General features: G+C 43.2%; 1 protein-coding gene across 1 annotated transcript; it reads right to left on the minus strand.

Annotated features, from left to right (window-relative positions):
• Window positions 1–342: 342 nt before the first annotated feature.
• LOC118490032 (FK506-binding protein 5-like) lies at window positions 343–3,545 on the minus strand. Its single transcript, XM_035987299.1, has 6 exons — window positions 3,156–3,545; window positions 2,818–3,114; window positions 1,915–2,763; window positions 1,155–1,755; window positions 793–1,034; window positions 343–579 (listed from the first exon to the last, which is right to left on the minus strand). Exons 1-6 carry the CDS (start codon window positions 3,543–3,545, stop codon window positions 343–345), a joined length of 2,616 nt encoding a protein of 871 aa, XP_035843192.1.
• Between the last annotated feature and the right edge of the window lie 16,234 nt (window positions 3,546–19,779).

Below are 19,779 nucleotides of genomic sequence, written 5' to 3' on the forward strand. Positions count from 1 at the left end.
ACATTTCTCATTAATATTTGACTTGAAAATCCAACAGCACTTCGTTACACAACTTCTAATTCCGTGCCAAATGAGAAGACAACAAAACTATATATAGGCCTTCTAATTCCGCACGAAATTAAACGTTTCAGTTCATGCGAAATTACCTTAAGTAATTCCGTGCGGAATTAGGTGATCACCATTCATGCGAAATTACAAAATAAACCTTAAACTTTACAGTTTTGACACTTTAGACCCTATACATTATGACCTAAACTTAAGACGTAGGCTTTAGACATCGTGCACCAACAAACTCCCCCTTGGATATAGCCGGAGTCTTTAGTCTGGTCTTCAACGCTTACTTCACAGCGACTTGAAATGTTCTTCCCTCGGCTTAGGCTTTCGCAACAACAGCTTCCTAAGCTTCTCATTCTCATCAACTTTCTTCTTTTCTTCAGCGGCCATTCGTTGAACGACAGTATGCCGCATCATGTTATCTCTGTCTTCACGTGCTTTACATTTTTTCTCAGCCTTTAACTTTTCTTCCTCTTCAATCTTTCGCCACTTTGAGTTCCATTTACTTTCAGCATTAATACCCTTCTGAAAGCAAATAGATACAACTTTCTGAAATTGCATCGCTTGTTCTCTATCTTTAGCTTTGAATCAGATTTTGTTTACAAACAAACATTCGATGTCTTTAGCTGAACAGTTCACCAGCCACAGAGGATCATATACAAAGATTTATCTAATCTCATTTTCTACCCTGTAAGTAATCACAACTTCAGTCGATATACAGCTGTATACCCAACATACAAAACCTTTATAGAACTCTTGTTCCATTTTCGACAAAGGGATATTCTTGATCACTCTAGGCTTTTTCAGATGTAAAATTTTCTCTTCAACTCCAGTTACTGGATCTACCCTTTGAACCTTCTTCGGGTAATGAGGCTTCCAGTGCTTGAAGTTTTTCAACGATTCATACTTTATCAAACCCCACATAGGCAAATCGTTCTTTCTGATTGGATAGACCAATGTCCTAACCTTTGACAACTCTTCTACATCCCACCAGCGTAGGGACATAATATCATAAAGATGTTCAAAGTATTGCACACCGTATTCTCTACGAATAGCATATGCATTAACTTGAGGTAGAAATCCCTAGCTAATGATATCACCAAGCGAAACATCTCTATCTCTCTTGTAGAACTTCAAAGGACGCTTAAACTTTCTTTCAGTGTCTTTACGAAACCACTTCTTTCTCTCTTCCTTTTCTAGATCTTTCGTAGTACCGTCAAAGTTCTTATCTTTCAGAATTTCAGCAACCTTTCTCCTTAGTTCATCTCTGTTCTCTTCACTGAAAAACTCAACAAGAGTTGGAAAATTAGACGTGTCTTCAGATACACCCTCTTCGTCACTGCAATCCTCAACCTCAACCCTGTCATAATTATCTGCTTCATCAACATACTTGTATACATAATCAGGTTGTTGGTTGATATCGAACGCATTCAACTCCTCTTCAAAATCAAACTTGAAATCAGGATCAGCAATACGTGTCATCTCTTTAATATCATTCACGGTGTAAACATGCCTGAATTCTCCTTCTTCAACTTCAGGCTCTAACCGCAGAATTAACTTTTCAACTTTATCAACATTTTGATCATCTACATGCTCCCCCTCACCTTCAGCACTCTCATGTTCTTCATGTGCATCATCATGCATATAATCATCAACATTCTGTTCATTTGACGCTTCAGTAACATTGACACCAATATCTCCCTGATCATCATCATCATCATCATCATTACCATCATCACTATGACTGCTTGCAGAGAATACATCATCTGCATCATCACCTTTATCTTCCTCATCATCCTCTTCGTCATTATCCTCTTCCTCATCATCCTCTTCCTCATCATCCTCTTCATCATCAATAACATCTTCGAGTAACACATCTTCCTCAAAGATAGCAAACACAACAGATATCGGGCGAGGATTCTGAATAGGAGATTCAGATACAGTGGATGGAACAATTGATCTTTCTGTAACCTCAGAACCTTCAACACCTTTGCCTTTAAAGTTCATTTCAGCATCAATTTCTGCTTGACGTTTTGCTCTCAACTCTTCAACTTCTATCTCTTCAAACCTCTGTTCTATAGACTCTCCGAGCATATTTTCAAGCACTTTGTTCATCATGTAAATTTCATGTTCCTTCATGGCTTTAGCAGCTTCAAGTTCTTTGTTTTTCAGCTCAAAGTACTTGTTTTGCTCATCACGTCGTGCTTTTTCTTCTTCTAGCTCAGCAATTTTCATTTTCATTATATCAATTTCGGTCTGATCTGCTTCAATTTTCTTTAGCAAAGACTTGTTCTCAGATTCAACCTTCTTAACACGCATCTCAAGTATCTTCTCACGATCTGCCAATATCTTATTCTCAACCAAAACTGCATCAACCTTCTTTTCCACATTCTTTACTTGAACATCACTTGCAAAGTTGAAATCACCAATTTCTTCAAGAGAAATACATTCTGGAGGAATATTTGGAAACATTTTGTAACCAGAAGAACCAGGTGTGGATTGAACACGTGGTTGTGAAGTTGGTGGTGTTTGGAATATTTGTTGTGAAGTAAGAATAGGTTGTTCTTGGAATGTTGTTTGATGTGGTGGGGTAAAATGTGGTGGTGATTGAATAGGAGATGGTTGTCTTGGTGGTGATTGATGTGGTGATTTAGGAGGTGATGGATGAGGTGATTTTGGTGGTGATGGTTCAGGTGGTGGTGTAGGTTGCTTTGTTTTTGGTGTACATTTAGGTAGCCTAAGAATCTACTTTTGTCTCGTTGCTCTTGGAGATGCAATACTCTTTCTAGCACTTGTTTTCTTTCTCCCACCAGATGGAGGCGTTTGAGATTCTGACACATGTTTAGGAGATGGAACATACACATCATCATCCTTCTCCTGTCTTCTCTTTCTTTTCAACTGCTTTTCTTTAGCAATCTCGGCTTCAATTCTCTTTGCACGCTCTGTCTCATCAATTTCTTCATCAGATGAACTTGAAGAGCTTTTATCACCATCGTCACCTTCTTCCACACCAGCTTCCTTTTCTTTAGCAGCATTAAAAACATTAAGATCTTTCAACAACTTTTCAGAATTAGGGAACGAACATCAATTCCCACATTAACTTCAGTTTCAGCTTCAGCTTCTGCTTCTGGTTCTTCTTCATCTGGTTCATCTACAAGCAAAGTCTCAACTGTTTTCTTTCGACGTTTCTTAGGTTGAGATGAAGAACCTTCCTCTTGTTGAACTTTTGGAGTTGATTTTCTGCTCTTTTTCTTTTTCTCCTCTTTCACAAACCATTCATTCCTTGAATCTTTGAACTTTTCAAGGATTTTCAATTCATCAGCATAACCAGCTTCTTTCATCTCTGCTTCATTCCTCCAGTTCTGATGATTGACTGGATCTGGATCTTGATAATTTTTGTCTTTGATGAAGCCAAAGAATTCAACTTTTGATGATGGCTCTCGATGTTTTGGATGATATCTACTCAACTGCTTCAAAGATTCATTATCCATGTTGTCACACCCCCAAAATCCACATGCGGAGTATCACCGCTTGGGAGCGTGACTGACCAGGATCAAGCCACCAATCATATTGAACATACAAGTAATAAATAAAAGTGTTTGTAAATTCAACCAAACCAATATGAAAGGTGTTTAAAAACATAAGTGCAATATCAAAGTTTAGCGGAAGCATATGAGTAAAAGCCCAACATAAATAAAGTATGTAATGTCATAATGTTTAACTAAAGCATTCACGATCCTTGTCCACAACGACCGCGCCTCCCAGTGCAAGCTCCATATCTACCTAACGACCTGCAAGGCATGTAACAGAGGGTCAACAACTAGTTGAGCGAGTTCACAGTAAGTAAGTTCGTAATAGTAAGTATGTTTCGTAACGTGTGGCTCTACTAGGCCGATAGTATGTTCTATTAGTGGGGGCTTCCATAGTTGCATATACACTAGACTATTTGTAACCATAAGTGTTCTTCTTAACCCGAGAACAGTAGTACGTACAAAGTTTACGTAGGTTTTACGTAAGTGTCCGTCACAAACAGAGGATAGTGGTACGCGGGGGTTTACGTAGGTTTTACATAAGTGCCTGACACAACCCGAGGCAGTAGTGAGTATAAGTTTACGTAGGTTTTACGTAAGTGTCCTTCGCAACCTGAGGACAGTGATGAGTACAAGTATACGTAGGTTTTACGTATGTATCCTTCGCATCCGAGGACAATGGTAGATAGTCTAGTATCAGTGTAAGTACAAGTATCTATTCAATCTCATTCCTTCAATCCCATTCCCAAACCCTGGGAATCCCATGCCTTGGTAAGAGTGTGAACTCACCTTGGTTTGCTCGGTATGCTAACTATGTGCTCGAAAGTAATCAATCAATCAATCAATCAAGGCCTAAGGTAATGCATTTACACACAGTCAGTTCATGTTGGTCAAATTTCACATGCAAACTATGTCACAAAGTGCTTGGCAGATAACCTCATGTACCGCATAAGCAGTTAATCAATTTCATGCCATTCATGTACCACATCGTTGTCTATTGCAGTTTATTCCAATATAATCATCCAATACGCACTTAACAGAGTTAGCATCTAACAGAACTAATAAGCTAACTGAATAAACAGAGTTAACAGAGTTAATTGATTAACAGAATTAATCAACTTAACTTAACAGAGTTGACATGCTTAACTGAAATAACAAATTCGGACCACATAAACACTCACAAAACTCGGACCATATAGCTTTAACAAAGTCCGGACCAACAAACATTCACAAAAGTCGGACCCAAGCAACATATCACAAAAGTCGGACATACATATCATCACAAAAGTCGGACATGTATTGCATATGAAACTCGGACTCAAGACATCAAGCATAAACTCGGACTCAAGACATCAGGCATGAAACTCGGACTCAACATAAGCATAAACTCGGACAAGGCATTGCCTCTAAAACTCGGATCACATGCCCTTCACAAAGTCGGACCATGTTTCATTCATAAAAGTCGGACTAGGTATGTGACACCCCAGGAAAACCAGGAAACCAACGCAACTTAACTAGCTTCCTCAGTAACCACGTGCTAAATTTTAGGATGAAATTTTCTTAACAGGGGGAGAATGTGACAACCCTCGTATTTGCATGTATCCGTACGATTATTTAATGATAATTAAAGTGCTTAGTGATTGTGTTGAATTACTTAACTGTTTCCTGTTACTGTGTCATACTTACATGTGCGTGTTAGCATACTAGTAGTATGCAGAAAACTTGACTAAATAGTCCTGAATATTTTCATAAGTTTTAGGAATTAATTATGTTACAAAAATATACCTATAAGACATCTTACGGAACAATTAAACAAATTAACGAAACAGTATCCGACCGAACAACCGGACATTACCCGGGACACTGAAATTTTGTCAGAAATATTATTTTATTATTCTTAAATAATTACGGTCACAAAAATCCGTATACACCATGTTAACATGGCATACACCCACTATTCTTGATAATACCCTTAACCTTCTAATTTAATACCTATTAGTTAACAAAATTTTCATTTTACCCCCCTCCCCCAACCGAAAATCTGCCCATGATTACATATATATTTTGTTTAGATTTTTGTAAAGGAGATCTTAACTTCTATTGGCCAAGAATCTTATGAATGATGACACTAGGTATTAGGTTGCTTCTAGTTCCAAGGAAACTCATCATCACTTCAAAACCTTCACTCAACCTCCCCCCTTCTCTTAATTTTCGGCTCCCCCCTCCCCCATAACCGATTTCACCACCACCCTCTCTCATAACCTTCATCTTCTTCATACAAGTTTCCCCTCCAAGCTTGAAGAACATTCAAAGTAGTTACAAGTTGAAGGGCTCACGAAGAAGCTTTGTTCAAGTCTCTAGCACCATCACTTCTTCATCATCCTTGCACTAAGATTGTTACCCTAGCCTTGTGCTAGTAGTAAGTCCCTTCACACCATTGTTTCATCTTGTTCTTTGTTATGATATTTAGTAGGATGAAGCTAATCAAGTAACACAAGAAAATGAACACTAAAAAGTTGAACATGAAATTCTGCATGAAAACCATATATAAAAAGGTTGTATGAAGTTGAAATCTGGTTGGTTTAGGGTTGGTTAAAGCATGATTGAGGTTTGAGCATTTATTCATCGATAAACCATGGTTAGGGTCTTTGTTGATGCGTTTTTAGTAACTTCTACACTGTAAACAGCTTGCTGAGTTGTATTTCCAGCCGACTTCAACAGGCTGTAACTGGACCGTTTTAAATCGAAAAACTGATTTTCTAAAGCTTAAAATGTGTATTTTGGAACAAATAAACAAATGGCACTAGAATCGTAATTTTTCGAGACCGTTTACTATTTTTAAGGGACTGTTTTTGGACAGCAGCTCAAGCTGCATTTTTACTGCAGAAAAAGGTGTCATATTCGGAGTCATAACTTGAAACCTGAGTAAAATCGACTCAAGGAATTGTTACTGTAGTTGATCAACGTTGTCACGATGACCCTCCAACTGGAATTTCGTCAATCGGACTTACGGTTAATTTTTAGTGAATTATTCCGTAAACTGCAATCAGAAAGTAACAAATCTGATTGCAGTCGGGAATATGATTTTCTATAAAATATAGGTAAGGAACTGGACTCTGATATTTTTACATAATAAATTTTGGAACACATAGAACCTTCTGTAAAAATTTGAGAATTTTTGGAAAAGGATAACTATTTTATTAAAATCTCCGAAAACAGCCCAGTTCTGAGTATAAAAGCTGAAACGACATAAGTAGTGGTTTGCGTGTCTAAATGTCGGGTAGGTTATCCGAGAGTAATATAACATGTTATATGTCTATAAAAGTGTAATGTGCAATGTCGTATGTTTGTTTATGAGTGGGGAATAGATGGGAAGTTTACATGGGCATAAACCGCTAAAGTGATGCATGTTATGTGTTAGATGCGTGTAGGAATTTTGTGCTTATTTGAAGTCACTAATAAATTTAGTGGTAATCATATTAGGACGTGATTGGCCGACTTTGACTGTTAGCTATCTTTGAGAATCTAACCGAGCAAACCGAGGTGAGTTCACACACTTTCTAAGGTATGGGATTTCCGGTGGTTTGGGAATGGGTTAAAGAATTTAAAGCTGAATCTACATATCCTCCTTGGGTAGGATATGTACAGCCATCCTCCTTGGGTAGGATGCCAATATTACTCCTGCGTATTCTCCTTGGGTAGAACTACGTACGTTCGTCCTCCTTGGGTAGGACAACAACCTTAAAACTTACTAGACAAAACTCTATCATAAGTCCCTCATTTTTATATCGACTTAATCGCCGAGGCCAATGGCGAGCGGGTCATTAGTTAATAGCGCTATTAGGTTTAACAACCCTCACACCGTGCCAGTCGGATGGGCGTGTACTAATGGACTATGGCAAACCGTCAGTGATGATAGACACTGACGTAGGGCACAACTTATTTGCATTAGTGGTCGATATGGTACAGTCTAGTGGTTCACATGGGGAAGCCCCCACTAATCAGGGAAATGGTTTGGGTAATAAAGAATGAACTGGTTAATCTTACTTTCAACTACGGGGTAACCCCCACGGCAATTATGCCAACGAAAGACAAACCACGTTTTCAGAAACAACTTAAACTAAACAACCAAACGTGAACTCACTCAACTTTGTTGTTGACTCGTTGTTACATGCCTTACAGGTCGTTAGATGCTTGGAGCTTGCACGAGGAAGGAGTCGTTGTGGTGTACGGACTGTTATGTTCCGTGCTTAATATTTAAATCCTTATGAACTTATTAAACTTGCATTTTGAACTTTAACTTACAAACTATGGACTTATGTTTTGGACTTTACGTTTATGCTTCCGCTGTTTAAATTAAGAACTTGGTTAACTAGGTTTTAGTCACCAATCGTATTGTGGTTGGCTTTATTTACTTAAATACATTGTTCAGTATGATTGGTGGCTCGATCCTGGTCACGTCACGCCTCCAAGCGGTGGTACTCCGCATGTTGGATTTTGGGGGTGTGACAGATTGGTATCAGAGCCATTGGTTATAGAGAACTCGGTTTTAGAAAGAGAAAAGCTTTTTGATAAAACCAGACTATAACCTGTACAGTGCTCAACGATCCACAACGACGCTTCGCTCCACGAGCAAGACTCGACACAATAGGTGGTATGATCTTTGTTATATTGTCGGTTAGATAGTTTACACTGTGCATTAGTTAACGTGATAACTGCCATTTGAACTTTGTGTGCTTGCTCTATCCTGTCATCTCACACTTACGCACTTTTGCGACACTTCCCTCACTTATGTTGCTTCGTTATGAAGATCATGAACGGACGTGGAGGACGTATCAACCTCACTCAAGCCCAGTTGACGGCTTTGATCAACGAACGAGTTGCTGAGGCACTCGCAGCTGTTCCTGCAGGAGGTATAACCTGCTATTTCGACCTATCCTAGGATGTTTAGATCCTACTCTCGCGAACCAACTCTTGTGCTTAACCTTGTCTTTTATTCTCGCACCATAGGTCAACATGCTCAGCCTTCTGTGTGTACATTCAAAACATTCATGGATTGCCGACCTAGCACCTTCAACGGCACAGAAGGAGCTGTAGGCCTTCTTCACTGGTTCGAGAAGCTTGAGTCTGTTTTTGAGATGTGTGAATGCCCCGAAGATCGAAGGGTGAAATATGCTACTGGAACACTCGAAGGAGCTGCATTAACCTGGTGGAAAGCACAGGTTCAATTGCTTGGGTTGGCGGTTGCTAACGCCACCCCATGGAATGGTTTCAAGGAACTGATTAGAGAAGAGTACTGCAGTCGGGACGACATCCACAAACTGGAGGTAGAATTTTTCAATCTGAAGATGACGGGATCTGAAATTGAGGCATACACGAAGAGGTCAAATGAGCTAGTCATCTTGTGCCCTACTATGGTAGACCCTCCCATCAAGCGCATTGAGCTATACCTCAAGGGTCTTGTACCAGAAATTCAGAGTCACGTAACCTCAGCAAATCTTGGCTCCGTTCAGCAAATCGTCAAGTTGGCTCATCGTCTCACCGATCAGGCAGTTGAGCAGAACAAACTGCCCAAACGTATTAGCGCCACTACTTCTGATGCTCCCAACGACAATAAGCGCAAGTGGGATGGAAATTTGGGCAAGGGTTCTGCTTCAGCTCAATCTCAGCAGCGAAAGACAGATGAGTACAGGAGCCCCAATCAGCAGACTTCTGGGAATCAAGGTCAGGGTGGGTACAAAGAAAATCACCCTAAGTGCAATCGGTGTAATCTGCATCACAGCGGGCAGTGCAACAAAGGCCGTTGTCAGAGATGTCACAAGCTGGGCCACGAGGCCAAGGATTGCAGGAGCCCACGTCCTGTGAATCAGAATCGCCAGCAACAACAACAAGCCCCACAGAACCACCAGCAGCAGCATCAGTAGGGAAATAAAGGATGCTTTCAGTGTGGCGCTGAAGGCCACTTTAAGAGGAACTGCCCCCAGGTGAACCAAAACCAGAATCAGAACAACAAAAGGAATGGGAACCACAATGGAAACAACAACGGAGGTAACAATAATGGCAATGGCACCCAAGGTCGAGTGTTCGTGATTGGTCAGGGAGAAGCAAGGAATGATCCCAACGTTGTGATGGGTAAGTTTCTTCTGGATGATTTCTTTGTCACTGTTTTATTTGATTCGGGTGCCGATACTAGTTATGTGTCCTTAAAAGTTAGCCAAATGCTTAAGCGCACTCCAACACTTTTGAACACCAAACACACGGTAGAAATAGCAAACGGTAAGAGTCTCGAGGCCACGCACATAGTTAAGGGCTGTAACCTCGTCCTAGCTGGTCAGACCTTCTCCATCGATCTTATTCCTATCGTTCTGGGTAGTTTCGACGTCGTTATTGGAATGGATTGGTTATCTTGACACCAAGCGAAGATTATTTGCAAGGAGAAAATCGTCCGTATCCCTCGTTCTGGTAAAGAACCCCTCGTGATTCTTGGTGACAAGAGTGGTGCTGTTGTAGGCATCATCTCTTTCCTTAAAGCCCAGAAGTGTTTACGAAAGGGTCACACCGCTATTCTAGCCCTCGTTTCTGATTCATCCGCGGAAGAAAAGAAGACAGAAGACATTCCTATTGTGCGCAACTTTCCCGGGGTATTTCCTGAGGAATTACCTGGTCTTCCGCCTCATCGCCAAGTTGAATTTCAAATCGAGCTAGCTCCTGGCGCAGCGCCCATAGCTCGAGCACCGTATCGTCTAGCTCTATCAGAACTTGAAGAACTGTCCACGCAACTAAAAGAACTCTTGGAAAAGGGTTTTATACATCCTAGCTCTTCACCCTGGGGAGCTCCAGTCTTGTTTGTGAAGAAGAAAGACGGTACTTTCAGGATGTGTATTGACTACCACGAGCTCAACAAGGTGACTGTGAAGAATCGGTATCCTTTTCCACGCATTGACGATTTGTTCGACCAGTTGCAAGGGCCGAGTTATTACTCTAAGATTGATTTGAGATCGGGATACCATCAGCTGAGAATCCGAGAGGAGGACGTCTCCAAAACAGCATTCAGAACTCGTTACGGCCATTATGAGTTTCTGATTATGCCCTTCGTATTAACAAATGCACCTGCAGTCTTCATGGATCTCATGAACAGAGTGTGCAAGCCTTACCTGGATAAGTTTGTCATAGTGTTCATTGACGACATCCTGATCTATTCTAAGAGTCAGGAGGAACACGAGCAACATCTGAGGCTCATTCTGGAACTTCTTCCAAAAGAGCAGTTGTATGCCAAGTTTTCGAAATGTGACTTTTGGCTTCGCGAAGTCCACTTTCTAGGCCATGTGGTAAACAAGGATGGGATCCATGTTGATCCATCCAAGGTTGACTCGATCAAGAACTGGCCTGCACCCCGTACACCAACAGAAATCCGCCAATTCTTGGGTTTGGCAGGATACTACAGAAGATTTATCAAGGATTTCTCCAAGATTGCGCAACCCCTCACTTCACTGACTCAGAAGGGTGTCACCTCTCGTTGGGGTGATGCACAGGAGTCCGCATTTCAGCACCTAAAAGATAGACTTTGTAGCGCGCCTATCCTCTCATTGCCTGAAGGCACAGATGATTTTGTGGTTTATTGCGACGCTTCCATCCAAGGACTTGGTTGTGTGTTGATGCAACGTGACAAGGTTATTGCCTACACATTGCGCCAACTTAAAGTTCATGAAAGGAACTACACTACACACGACCTGGAATTGGGAGCAGTTGTTTTCGCGCTTAAGATATGGAGACATTACCTGTACGGTACCAAGTGCACCATTTGCACCGATCACAGGAGTCTCGAGCATATCTTCAAGCAAAAGGAGTTAAACATGCGTCAACGCCGATGGGTCGAACTCTTGAACGATTATGAATGCGCTATCAAATACCACCCATGTCACACCCCCAAAATCCCACCTGCGGAGTACTACCGCTTGGAGGCGTGACTGACCAGGATCCAGCCACCAATCATACTGAACGGGCATGTAAATAGTTATAAAAGTTTAACCAATACGATTGGTGTTTCAAACAAACAAGTTTAAGTCACAAGCGGAAGCATAAGTCTTAAAGTTAAAACATAAGTCCAAATGGTTTCAAGTTTAACATAGTACGCAGCAATCCGTGTCCCACAACGACTCTCCTCCATGCAAGCTCCAGCTGAGTACCTATGGTCCTGCAAAGCATGTAGTAACGAGTCAACAACTAGTTGAGTGAGTTCACTGTTGGGTGTTCGTTTTAGTTGTTTCGAAAACAGTTTTCTTTAGCTGGCGTCCCGCCGTGGGGGTTACCCCATAGTTTAAAAACGTGATTTGTTCATTCCCAGTTACTCTGGCATTCCAGCCGTGGGGGCTACCCCATGTTAGTTATCAGGCATTTCGGCCGTGGGGGCTACCCCATGTTAGTTATCAGGCATTTCGGCCGTGGGGGCTACCCCATGCGTACACTAGACTCGTTACCATATCGACTGCTGACTGTAGTCATGTTTATGTGCCCTGAAAACCGTCAATGTCTATCATCATTGACGTGCCCCAGATCCATTAGTTCACGCCCGTCCTCTGCGGCACGGTGTGAGGTTTGTCAGACCTAAATAGCGCTATCTAACTAATGACCCGCTCGCCATTGGCCCAGCGATTAAGTCGATATAAAAAGGAGGGACTTCGTGATAGAGTTTTGGTCTAGTACGAGTTATCCGTCCGTCCGGACGAGGAATCACATTCCTGAACCACTGCTGTCCTACCCAAGGAGGACGAGGAACCCACGTTCCTTAACCCCATTCCCAACCCAGGGAATCCCATGCTTTGTAGAGGGTGTGAACTCACCTTGGTTTGCTCGGTAGTAACACAGAAAGGTCAATCAAGTCGCAAGTAGTCAATTACGTCCTAACATAGATACCACTCATAATCAGATTCAAACCAAGCAGTGCACGTACAAGTAGTAGTCATGGCATACACGTTCTAGTATGGCAGTTCATCGATAGTTCACAACAAGTTTCACAGTTAACAATCAAATACAACCCAAAGTCTAAGTATAAAGCCCGAACAGTTGGGCTCGTAGTAGCAGGCCAGCCCAGACAGTACACGTATACACAATTACAGTTCACAGAAGTCCACATATTCGGCCCACTAACTTAGGCCCAAATCATGTAAGTCCAGCCTGCAGTCTCGAGTCGAGACTAGAGGTCTCGAGTCGCAACCGAACTCGCAAGTATGGTTGCGGGTCATGCTGTTTATGTTGATCATAGGTGGTTGCGAGTCGCAACCTATGTCGCAACTATGGTTTCGGTTGGTCATGTTATGGTTTCGAGTCGCAACAGGACTCGTAACCTATGTCGCAACTGGCGGTCTCGGCTTGTAATGTTGTGGTTGCGAGTCGCAACCAGGGGTTTCGACTCCCTAACAGTCGCTGATTCTGCACAGTTGTACTATCCAATAGAATTCCAATTGCATGCACCCTATTTGTGTACTATCCACTTAAACATGTTTCTTTGTCTAAAAACTAACCAAATCGGATCAATCATTGCAGAATTCAAATATTCAACACACATTCATATGATATTCATACTGTTCTTCATGTTCTTCAAACATTCAAAGCATAAATAACCTTCATTCAACCTTATGCATATTCGGACAAAACTATAGTTTCTAAGCTAACATCAAACCCATTTTCCAAGCAACAACATATGCAACAATTCATAAGGCAAGCATGTAATCGATACTTTCATCATACATATCATCATTGAACCGAAATATTATTCATGTGTACATATAACTTATAAATCTTGGTTTTCATTTCTTAGACAAGTATAGTAACAAACAACTCAAATCAAAACTTCATCATACACATCCGAATCACGAGAGTATCAACACACTTACAACTATACTTAGTTAAATCATGTCATTCATACTATCATCTAATAATATCAAAAGCACTAACATTAATCAATAAATATCAAGAAACACTAACCGGTTGATGGGTTTCAAAGGTGTGTGTAAATCTTCCAACCGATTTCGTGTGTGAGCCGATCCAAGAGTTCAATCCGAGAATGAGGGAGTGTTTGTGAGGGAAAAGTAGGAGAGTGTGTGAGAGTGAGTGTGTATGGTTGCCCAAAGAATGGCAAAGTTGGCTAGAGGGGTGATATATATGCTAGTTCAAGTGGTGCACCCTAAGGGTTTCAGATGAGGGTTTACGGCCCAAATGGCCCAACTGGCCAAAGGCCCAAACCGGCCTAAGGGTCACTGTTCACTCGAGACCTTATGGTCTCGAGTCGGGTTCTCGGCTCGCATAGAACACGCATATATATATATATATACACACAAGCAAAACACATATCACATAAAAGGTTCACATTTATTAGTAACTTCAACAAGTTAACTTAGTCACAAAATGTTCAAGCATGTTACATCGAGGTACAAGGAAGGTTCTAAATTTCGAGTTGTCACATCATCCCCAAGTTGAAAGAAATTTCGTCCCGAAATTTGATGGCACTCACTGAGGAAGCTAGTTAAGTTGTAAGGTTTTCCCGGTTTTCCTGGGGTGTCACATCCTCCCCCCGTTGATCTGGAATTTCGTCCCGAAATTCCGTAGCTTCAGCCTCAGTAGTGGTTGTATCGTTTACAAACAGTTGGGGATACTTTTGTTTCATCCGGTCTTCGCGCTCCCAGGTGAACTCTGGGCCGCGACGTGAGTTCCAACGAACTCGAACGAGAGGTATTCTAGTGCTCTTGAGGACCTTAACATCCCGGTCCGTGATTTCGACTGGTTCCTCGACGAATTTCAACTGTTCGTCGATCGTGAGTTCCTTCAGAGGAACTACGTGGGTCTCATCTGACAGACACTTCTTCAGATTCGACACATGGAAAACGTTGTGAACTGCACCGAGTTCTGCTGGTAAGTTCAGTCTGTAGGCCACCTTGCCTATTTTCTCAATGATTTCGAAAGGTCCAACGTATCGTGGGTTGAGTTTGCCTCGTTTACCAAAACGAACCACACCCTTCCAGGGCGAAACCTTGAGTAATACCCGCTCCCCAACCTGGAGCTCAAGTGGTTTCCTGCCCTTATCGGCGTAGGCCTTTTGACGGTCACGAGCGGCCGCCATGCGTTGTCGTATTTGAGCAATCCGCTCAGTAGTGTCTACCACATGTTCTGGACCAGTGATTTGACTATCCCCCACCTCTGCCCAACAGAGAGGTGACCGGCATTTACGTCCGTACAATGCCTCGAACGGAGCAGCTTTAATGCTGGTGTGGTAGCTGTTATTATACGAGAATTCCACAAGTGGCAGATGCTTTTCCCAACTGTTGCCAAAGTCGATTACACATGCACGAAGCATGTCTTCTAAGGTCTGAATAGTGCGCTCGGACTGCCCGTCCGTCTGTGGGTGATACGCTGTGCTCATATCTAGACGTGAGCCAAAAGACTTGTGCATTGCTTGCCACAGTTCGGAAGTAAAACGTGCATCTCGATCAGAGATGATAGAGGTGGGCACCCCGTGCCTCGAAACAACTTCCTTGAGGTATATTTCCGCTAAAGTGGAGAACTTATCCGTCTCCTTAATTGCCAGAAAGTGTGCGGATTTTGTGAGTCGATCCACGATCACCCAGATGGTATCGTTTCCGCGCTGTGATCTAGGTAGGCCAGTAACGAAATCCATGGAAATTTGCTCCCATTTCCATTGTGGTATTTCTGGTTGTTGGAGTAGGCCTGAGGGTTTCTGATATTCCGTCTTGACTCGCGCACAAGTCAAACACTTGCTGACGTAAGTTGCTATGTGGGCCTTCATGCTAGGCCACCAATACGTAGTTTTAATATCGTGGTACATCTTGTCCGAACCAGGGTGTACCGAGTAGCGAGATTTGTGCGCTTCATCCATCACAAGTTCTCGTAAGTCGCCATAGAGTGGAACCCAAATGCGTCCTGTTACGTAGTAAACACCGTCTTCCTTCTGTTCTAGGCGTTGTCTTGACCCGCGTAGGGCTTCAGCCCTGACGTTTTCTGGTTTCAGTGCTTCTATCTGAGCAGCTCGTATTTGCGAAGGGAGACCAGAATGTATCGTGAGTTGTAAAGCTTTCACGCGTTTAGGCGCGGTATCCTTTCGACTGAGGGCGTCAGCCACTACATTGGCCTTGCCCGGGTGATACCTGATAGGGCACTCGTAGTCATTCAGTAATTCGACCCATCGTCGTTGCCGCATATTCAGTTCCTTCTGCTTGAATATGTGCTCTAGGCTCCTGTGGTCGGCGTAGATGGCGCACTTGGTTCCGTACAGGTAGTGCCGCCATAGCTTAAGTGCGAAAACAACAGCTCCCAGCTCTAAATCATGCGTAGTGTAATTCTTCTCGTGAACTTTGAGTTGTCGTGAGGCGTAGGCTATGACTTTATCTCGTTGCATCAATACACAACCAAGACCTTGAATTGATGCGTCACAGTAAACCACAAAATCGTCTGTGCCCTCTGGCAGTGAAAGGATAGGTGCACTACAAAGTCTATCCTTTAGATGTTGAAAGGCTAGTTCTTGTGCATTTCCCCAATGATAAACAACGCCTTTCTGCGTTAGCGAGGTGAGAGGCTGCGCGATCTTAGAAAAATCCTTGATGAATCTCCTGTAGTAACCTGCCAATCCCAAGAATTGGCGAATTTCCTTTGGTGTGCGAGGTGCAGGCCAGTTCTTAATAGAGTCCACCTTGGATGGATCAACGTGAATCCCATCCTTGTTCACCACATGTCCTAGGAAATGGACTTCACGAAGCCAGAAGTCGCATTTAGAGAACTTTGCGTAAAGCTGTTCTGTTCGAAGGAGTTCCAAAATAAGCCGTAGATGCTGTTCGTGCTCCTCTTTACTCTTAGAATAGATCAGGATGTCGTCGATGAAGACTATAACGAACTTGTCCAGGTAAGGCTTGCACACTCGGTTCATCAAGTCCATGAAAACTGCGGGCGCGTTTGTCAGCCCAAACGGCATGACCAAAAACTCATAGTGCCCATATCGAGTCCTAAAGGCTGTCTTAGAGACATCCTCTTCCCGAACTCTCAGCTGGTGATATCCCGATCTCAGATCGATCTATGAATAGTAGCTCGACCCCTGCAACTGGTCGAACAAGTCGTCAATGCGCGGTAGAGGATAACGGTTCTTCACAGTCACCTTGTTGAGTTCACGATAGTCGATACACATTCTGAAGGTACCGTCCTTCTTCTTCACAAATAGTACTGGGGCTCCCCAAGGCGATGAGCTAGGACGAATGAAACCCTTATCCAAGAGTTCTTGTAGTTGCGTGGAGAGTTCTTCCAATTCTGATGGAGCTAAACGATAAGGTGCACGGGCTATAGGCGCAGCTCCAGGAGCTAGTTCAATCTGAAACTCGACTTGGCGATGGGGCGGAAGACCAGGTAATTCCTCAGGGAATACCTCAGGATAGTCACGTACAACTGGAAAAATCTTCTAGCTTCTTCTCCTTCTTTGTGGTATCAGTAACTAGAGCCAAAATCGCAGTGTGGCCCTTTCGTAAGCACTTCTGGGCCTTAAGAAGAGAGATGATGTTCTCAACAGCACTTCTCTTGTCGCCACGAATCATGAGAGGTTCACTACCTAAACCAGGGATACGAACGATCTTCTCGTTGCAAAGAATCTCTGCTCGGTGTTGGGATAGCCAATCCATCCCAATGACAACGTCGAAACTACCCAGGACGATAGGAATAAGGTCAATAGAGAAGGTCTGGTTAGCGAGAATAAGTTGGCAACCCTTGACTACGTGTGAGGCCTCCAAACTCTTACCATTGGCTAGCTCTACAGTGTGCTTGGAGTTCAGGGGGGTTGGAATACGCTCAAGCATTTGACTAACTTCTAGTGACACATAGCTAGTATCGGCGCCTGAATCAAATAAAACTGTAACATAAAAGTCGTCGAGAAGGAACTTACCCGTCACCACATTGGGATCATTCCTTGCTTCACCTTGACCAATCACGAACACTCGTCCCCTGGCACCATGGTTGTTGTTCCCATTGTTACCATTCCCCTGATTGTTGTTGTTGTTGTTCTGGTTCAGTTGGGGACAATCTTTCTTGAAGTGGCCTTCAGCTCCACACTGAAAGCACCCTTTGTTGTTACCCTGTTGCTGCCGCTGATTCTGTTGAGGTTGCTGACGATTCTGATTGGCAGGGTATGCGCTCCTACAATCCTTTGCAACATGACCAGGCTTGTTGCACCGATGACAGTTGCCCCTGGTGCATGGCCCACTGTGGTGTAGGTTGCAACGATTGCATTTGGGGTGATTCCCCTTGTACCCACCATGACTTTGACCACCCGACGATTGCTGACTGGGGCTCTTGTGGTCGTCAGTCTTTCTCTGCTGGGACTGAGATTGCACAGAAGTTGAACCCTTGCTTGAAGTTCCATCCCATTTCTGTTTGTTCTCACTAGAAGTACCAGAAGTAGTTGCAGCACCTATGCGCTTTGGTAACTTGTTCTGCTCCACCGCCTGATCAGTAAGACGGTGAGCCAACTGAACAACCTGCTGGATAGTAGTCAAGTTTGCTGAAGTCACATGACTTTGGATCTCTGGCACCAAGCCCTTGAGATAGAGTTCAATTCGCTTATACGGAGGGTCCACCATAGTAGGACACAACAAGGCAAGCTCATGCGATCTCTTAGTATACGCCTCAATCTCTGAACCCGTCATCTTGAGGTTGTAGAACTCATCTTCCAACTTATGGATGTCATCGCGACTGCAGTATTCCTCCTTGACCATTTCCTTGAAAGTTTCCCATGGGGTGGCGTTGGCAGCAACCAACCCCAGCATTTGCACTTGAGCATTCCACCACGTGAGGGCCAAACCCTCGAGAGTACCAGTAGCATACTTTACCCTGCGCGCTTCAGGGCATTCACACATTTCGAACACAGATTCCAGTTTCTCAAACCAGTGGAGAAGACCTACTGCTCCTTCAGTTCCGCTAAAAGTAGTGGGTCGACAGTCCATAAAGGTCTTAAAAGTGCACACCGGTGCCTGAGCATGTTGACCTAAGGTAGGTGAAAGAAAGACAGAGTTTAACACAAAGGTTGGTTCACGAGAGTAGGATCCTAAAGATCCTAGGATAAGTTCGGGCTGCAGGATATACCTCCTGCGTGTGCAGCAGCGAGTGCTGCGGCAACTCGCTCGTTGATCAAAGCCGTCAACTGGGCTTGTGTCATGTTAACGCGTCCAGACATGATTCTTCATAACAAGAGTAATACGAGTGAGAGAGGTTCGCGAAAGTACGATAGTAGGATAGAGCAAGCACACACGTGTTCAAACAACAGTATTTATACCAATCAAGCATACCATGGGCAATGTACTATGTATCTAACAAGTAGGCAATATACACATATCATGTCACCTAGAATGTCGAGCCTTGCATGTGGAGTGGAGCGTCGTTGTGGACCGTTGAGCACTATACCGGTTATAGTCTGGTTTTAACAAAAACGTTTCTCCTTTATTAAAACCAAGTTCACTATAACCAATGGCTCTGATACCAATCTGTCACACCCCCAAAATCCCACCTGCGGAGTACTACCGCTTGGAGGCGTGACTGACCAGGATCCAGCCACCAATCATACTGAACGGGCATGTAAATAGTTATAAAAGTTTAACCAATACGATTGGTGTTTCAAACAAACAAGTTTAAGTCACAAGCGGAAGCATAAGTCTTAAAGTTAAAACATAAGTCCAAATGGTTTCAAGTTTAACATAGTACGCAGCAATCCGTGTCCCACAACGACTCTCCTCCATGCAAGCTCCAGCTGAGTACCTATGGTCCTGCAAAGCATGTAGTAACGAGTCAACAACTAGTTGAGTGAGTTCACTGTTGGGTGTTCGTTTTAGTTGTTTCGAAAACAGTTTTCTTTAGCTGGCGTCCCGCCGTGGGGGTTACCCCATAGTTTAAAAACGTGATTTGTTCATTCCCAGTTACTCTGGCATTCCAGCCGTGGGGGCTACCCCATGTTAGTTATCAGGCATTTCGGCCGTGGGGGCTACCCCATGTTAGTTATCAGGCATTTCGGCCGTGGGGGCTACCCCATGCGTACACTAGACTCGTTACCATATCGACTGCTGACTGTAGTCATGTTTATGTGCCCTGAAAACCGTCAATGTCTATCATCATTGACGTGCCCCAGATCCATTAGTTCACGCCCTTCCTCTGCGGC

The sequence above is a fragment of the Helianthus annuus genome, chromosome 1 (genome assembly GCF_002127325.2).
Source record: "Helianthus annuus cultivar XRQ/B chromosome 1, HanXRQr2.0-SUNRISE, whole genome shotgun sequence".
In the NCBI taxonomy this organism is placed as follows: Eukaryota; Viridiplantae; Streptophyta; class Magnoliopsida; order Asterales; family Asteraceae; genus Helianthus; species Helianthus annuus.

Coding starts and splice junctions, on each gene's coding strand:
- LOC118490032 (XM_035987299.1), bottom strand. CDS start 3,545: ATGGATAATGAATCTTTGAAGCAGTTGAGTAGATATCATCCAAAACAT. Junction 1,756..1,914: donor AAGATGTGTTACTCGAAGAT/GTTATTGATGAT, acceptor GATGATGATCAG/GGAGATATTGGTGTCAATGT. Junction 1,035..1,154: donor AGATAGAGATGTTTCGCTTG/GTGATATCATTA, acceptor GGTGGGATGTAG/AAGAGTTGTCAAAGGTTAGG.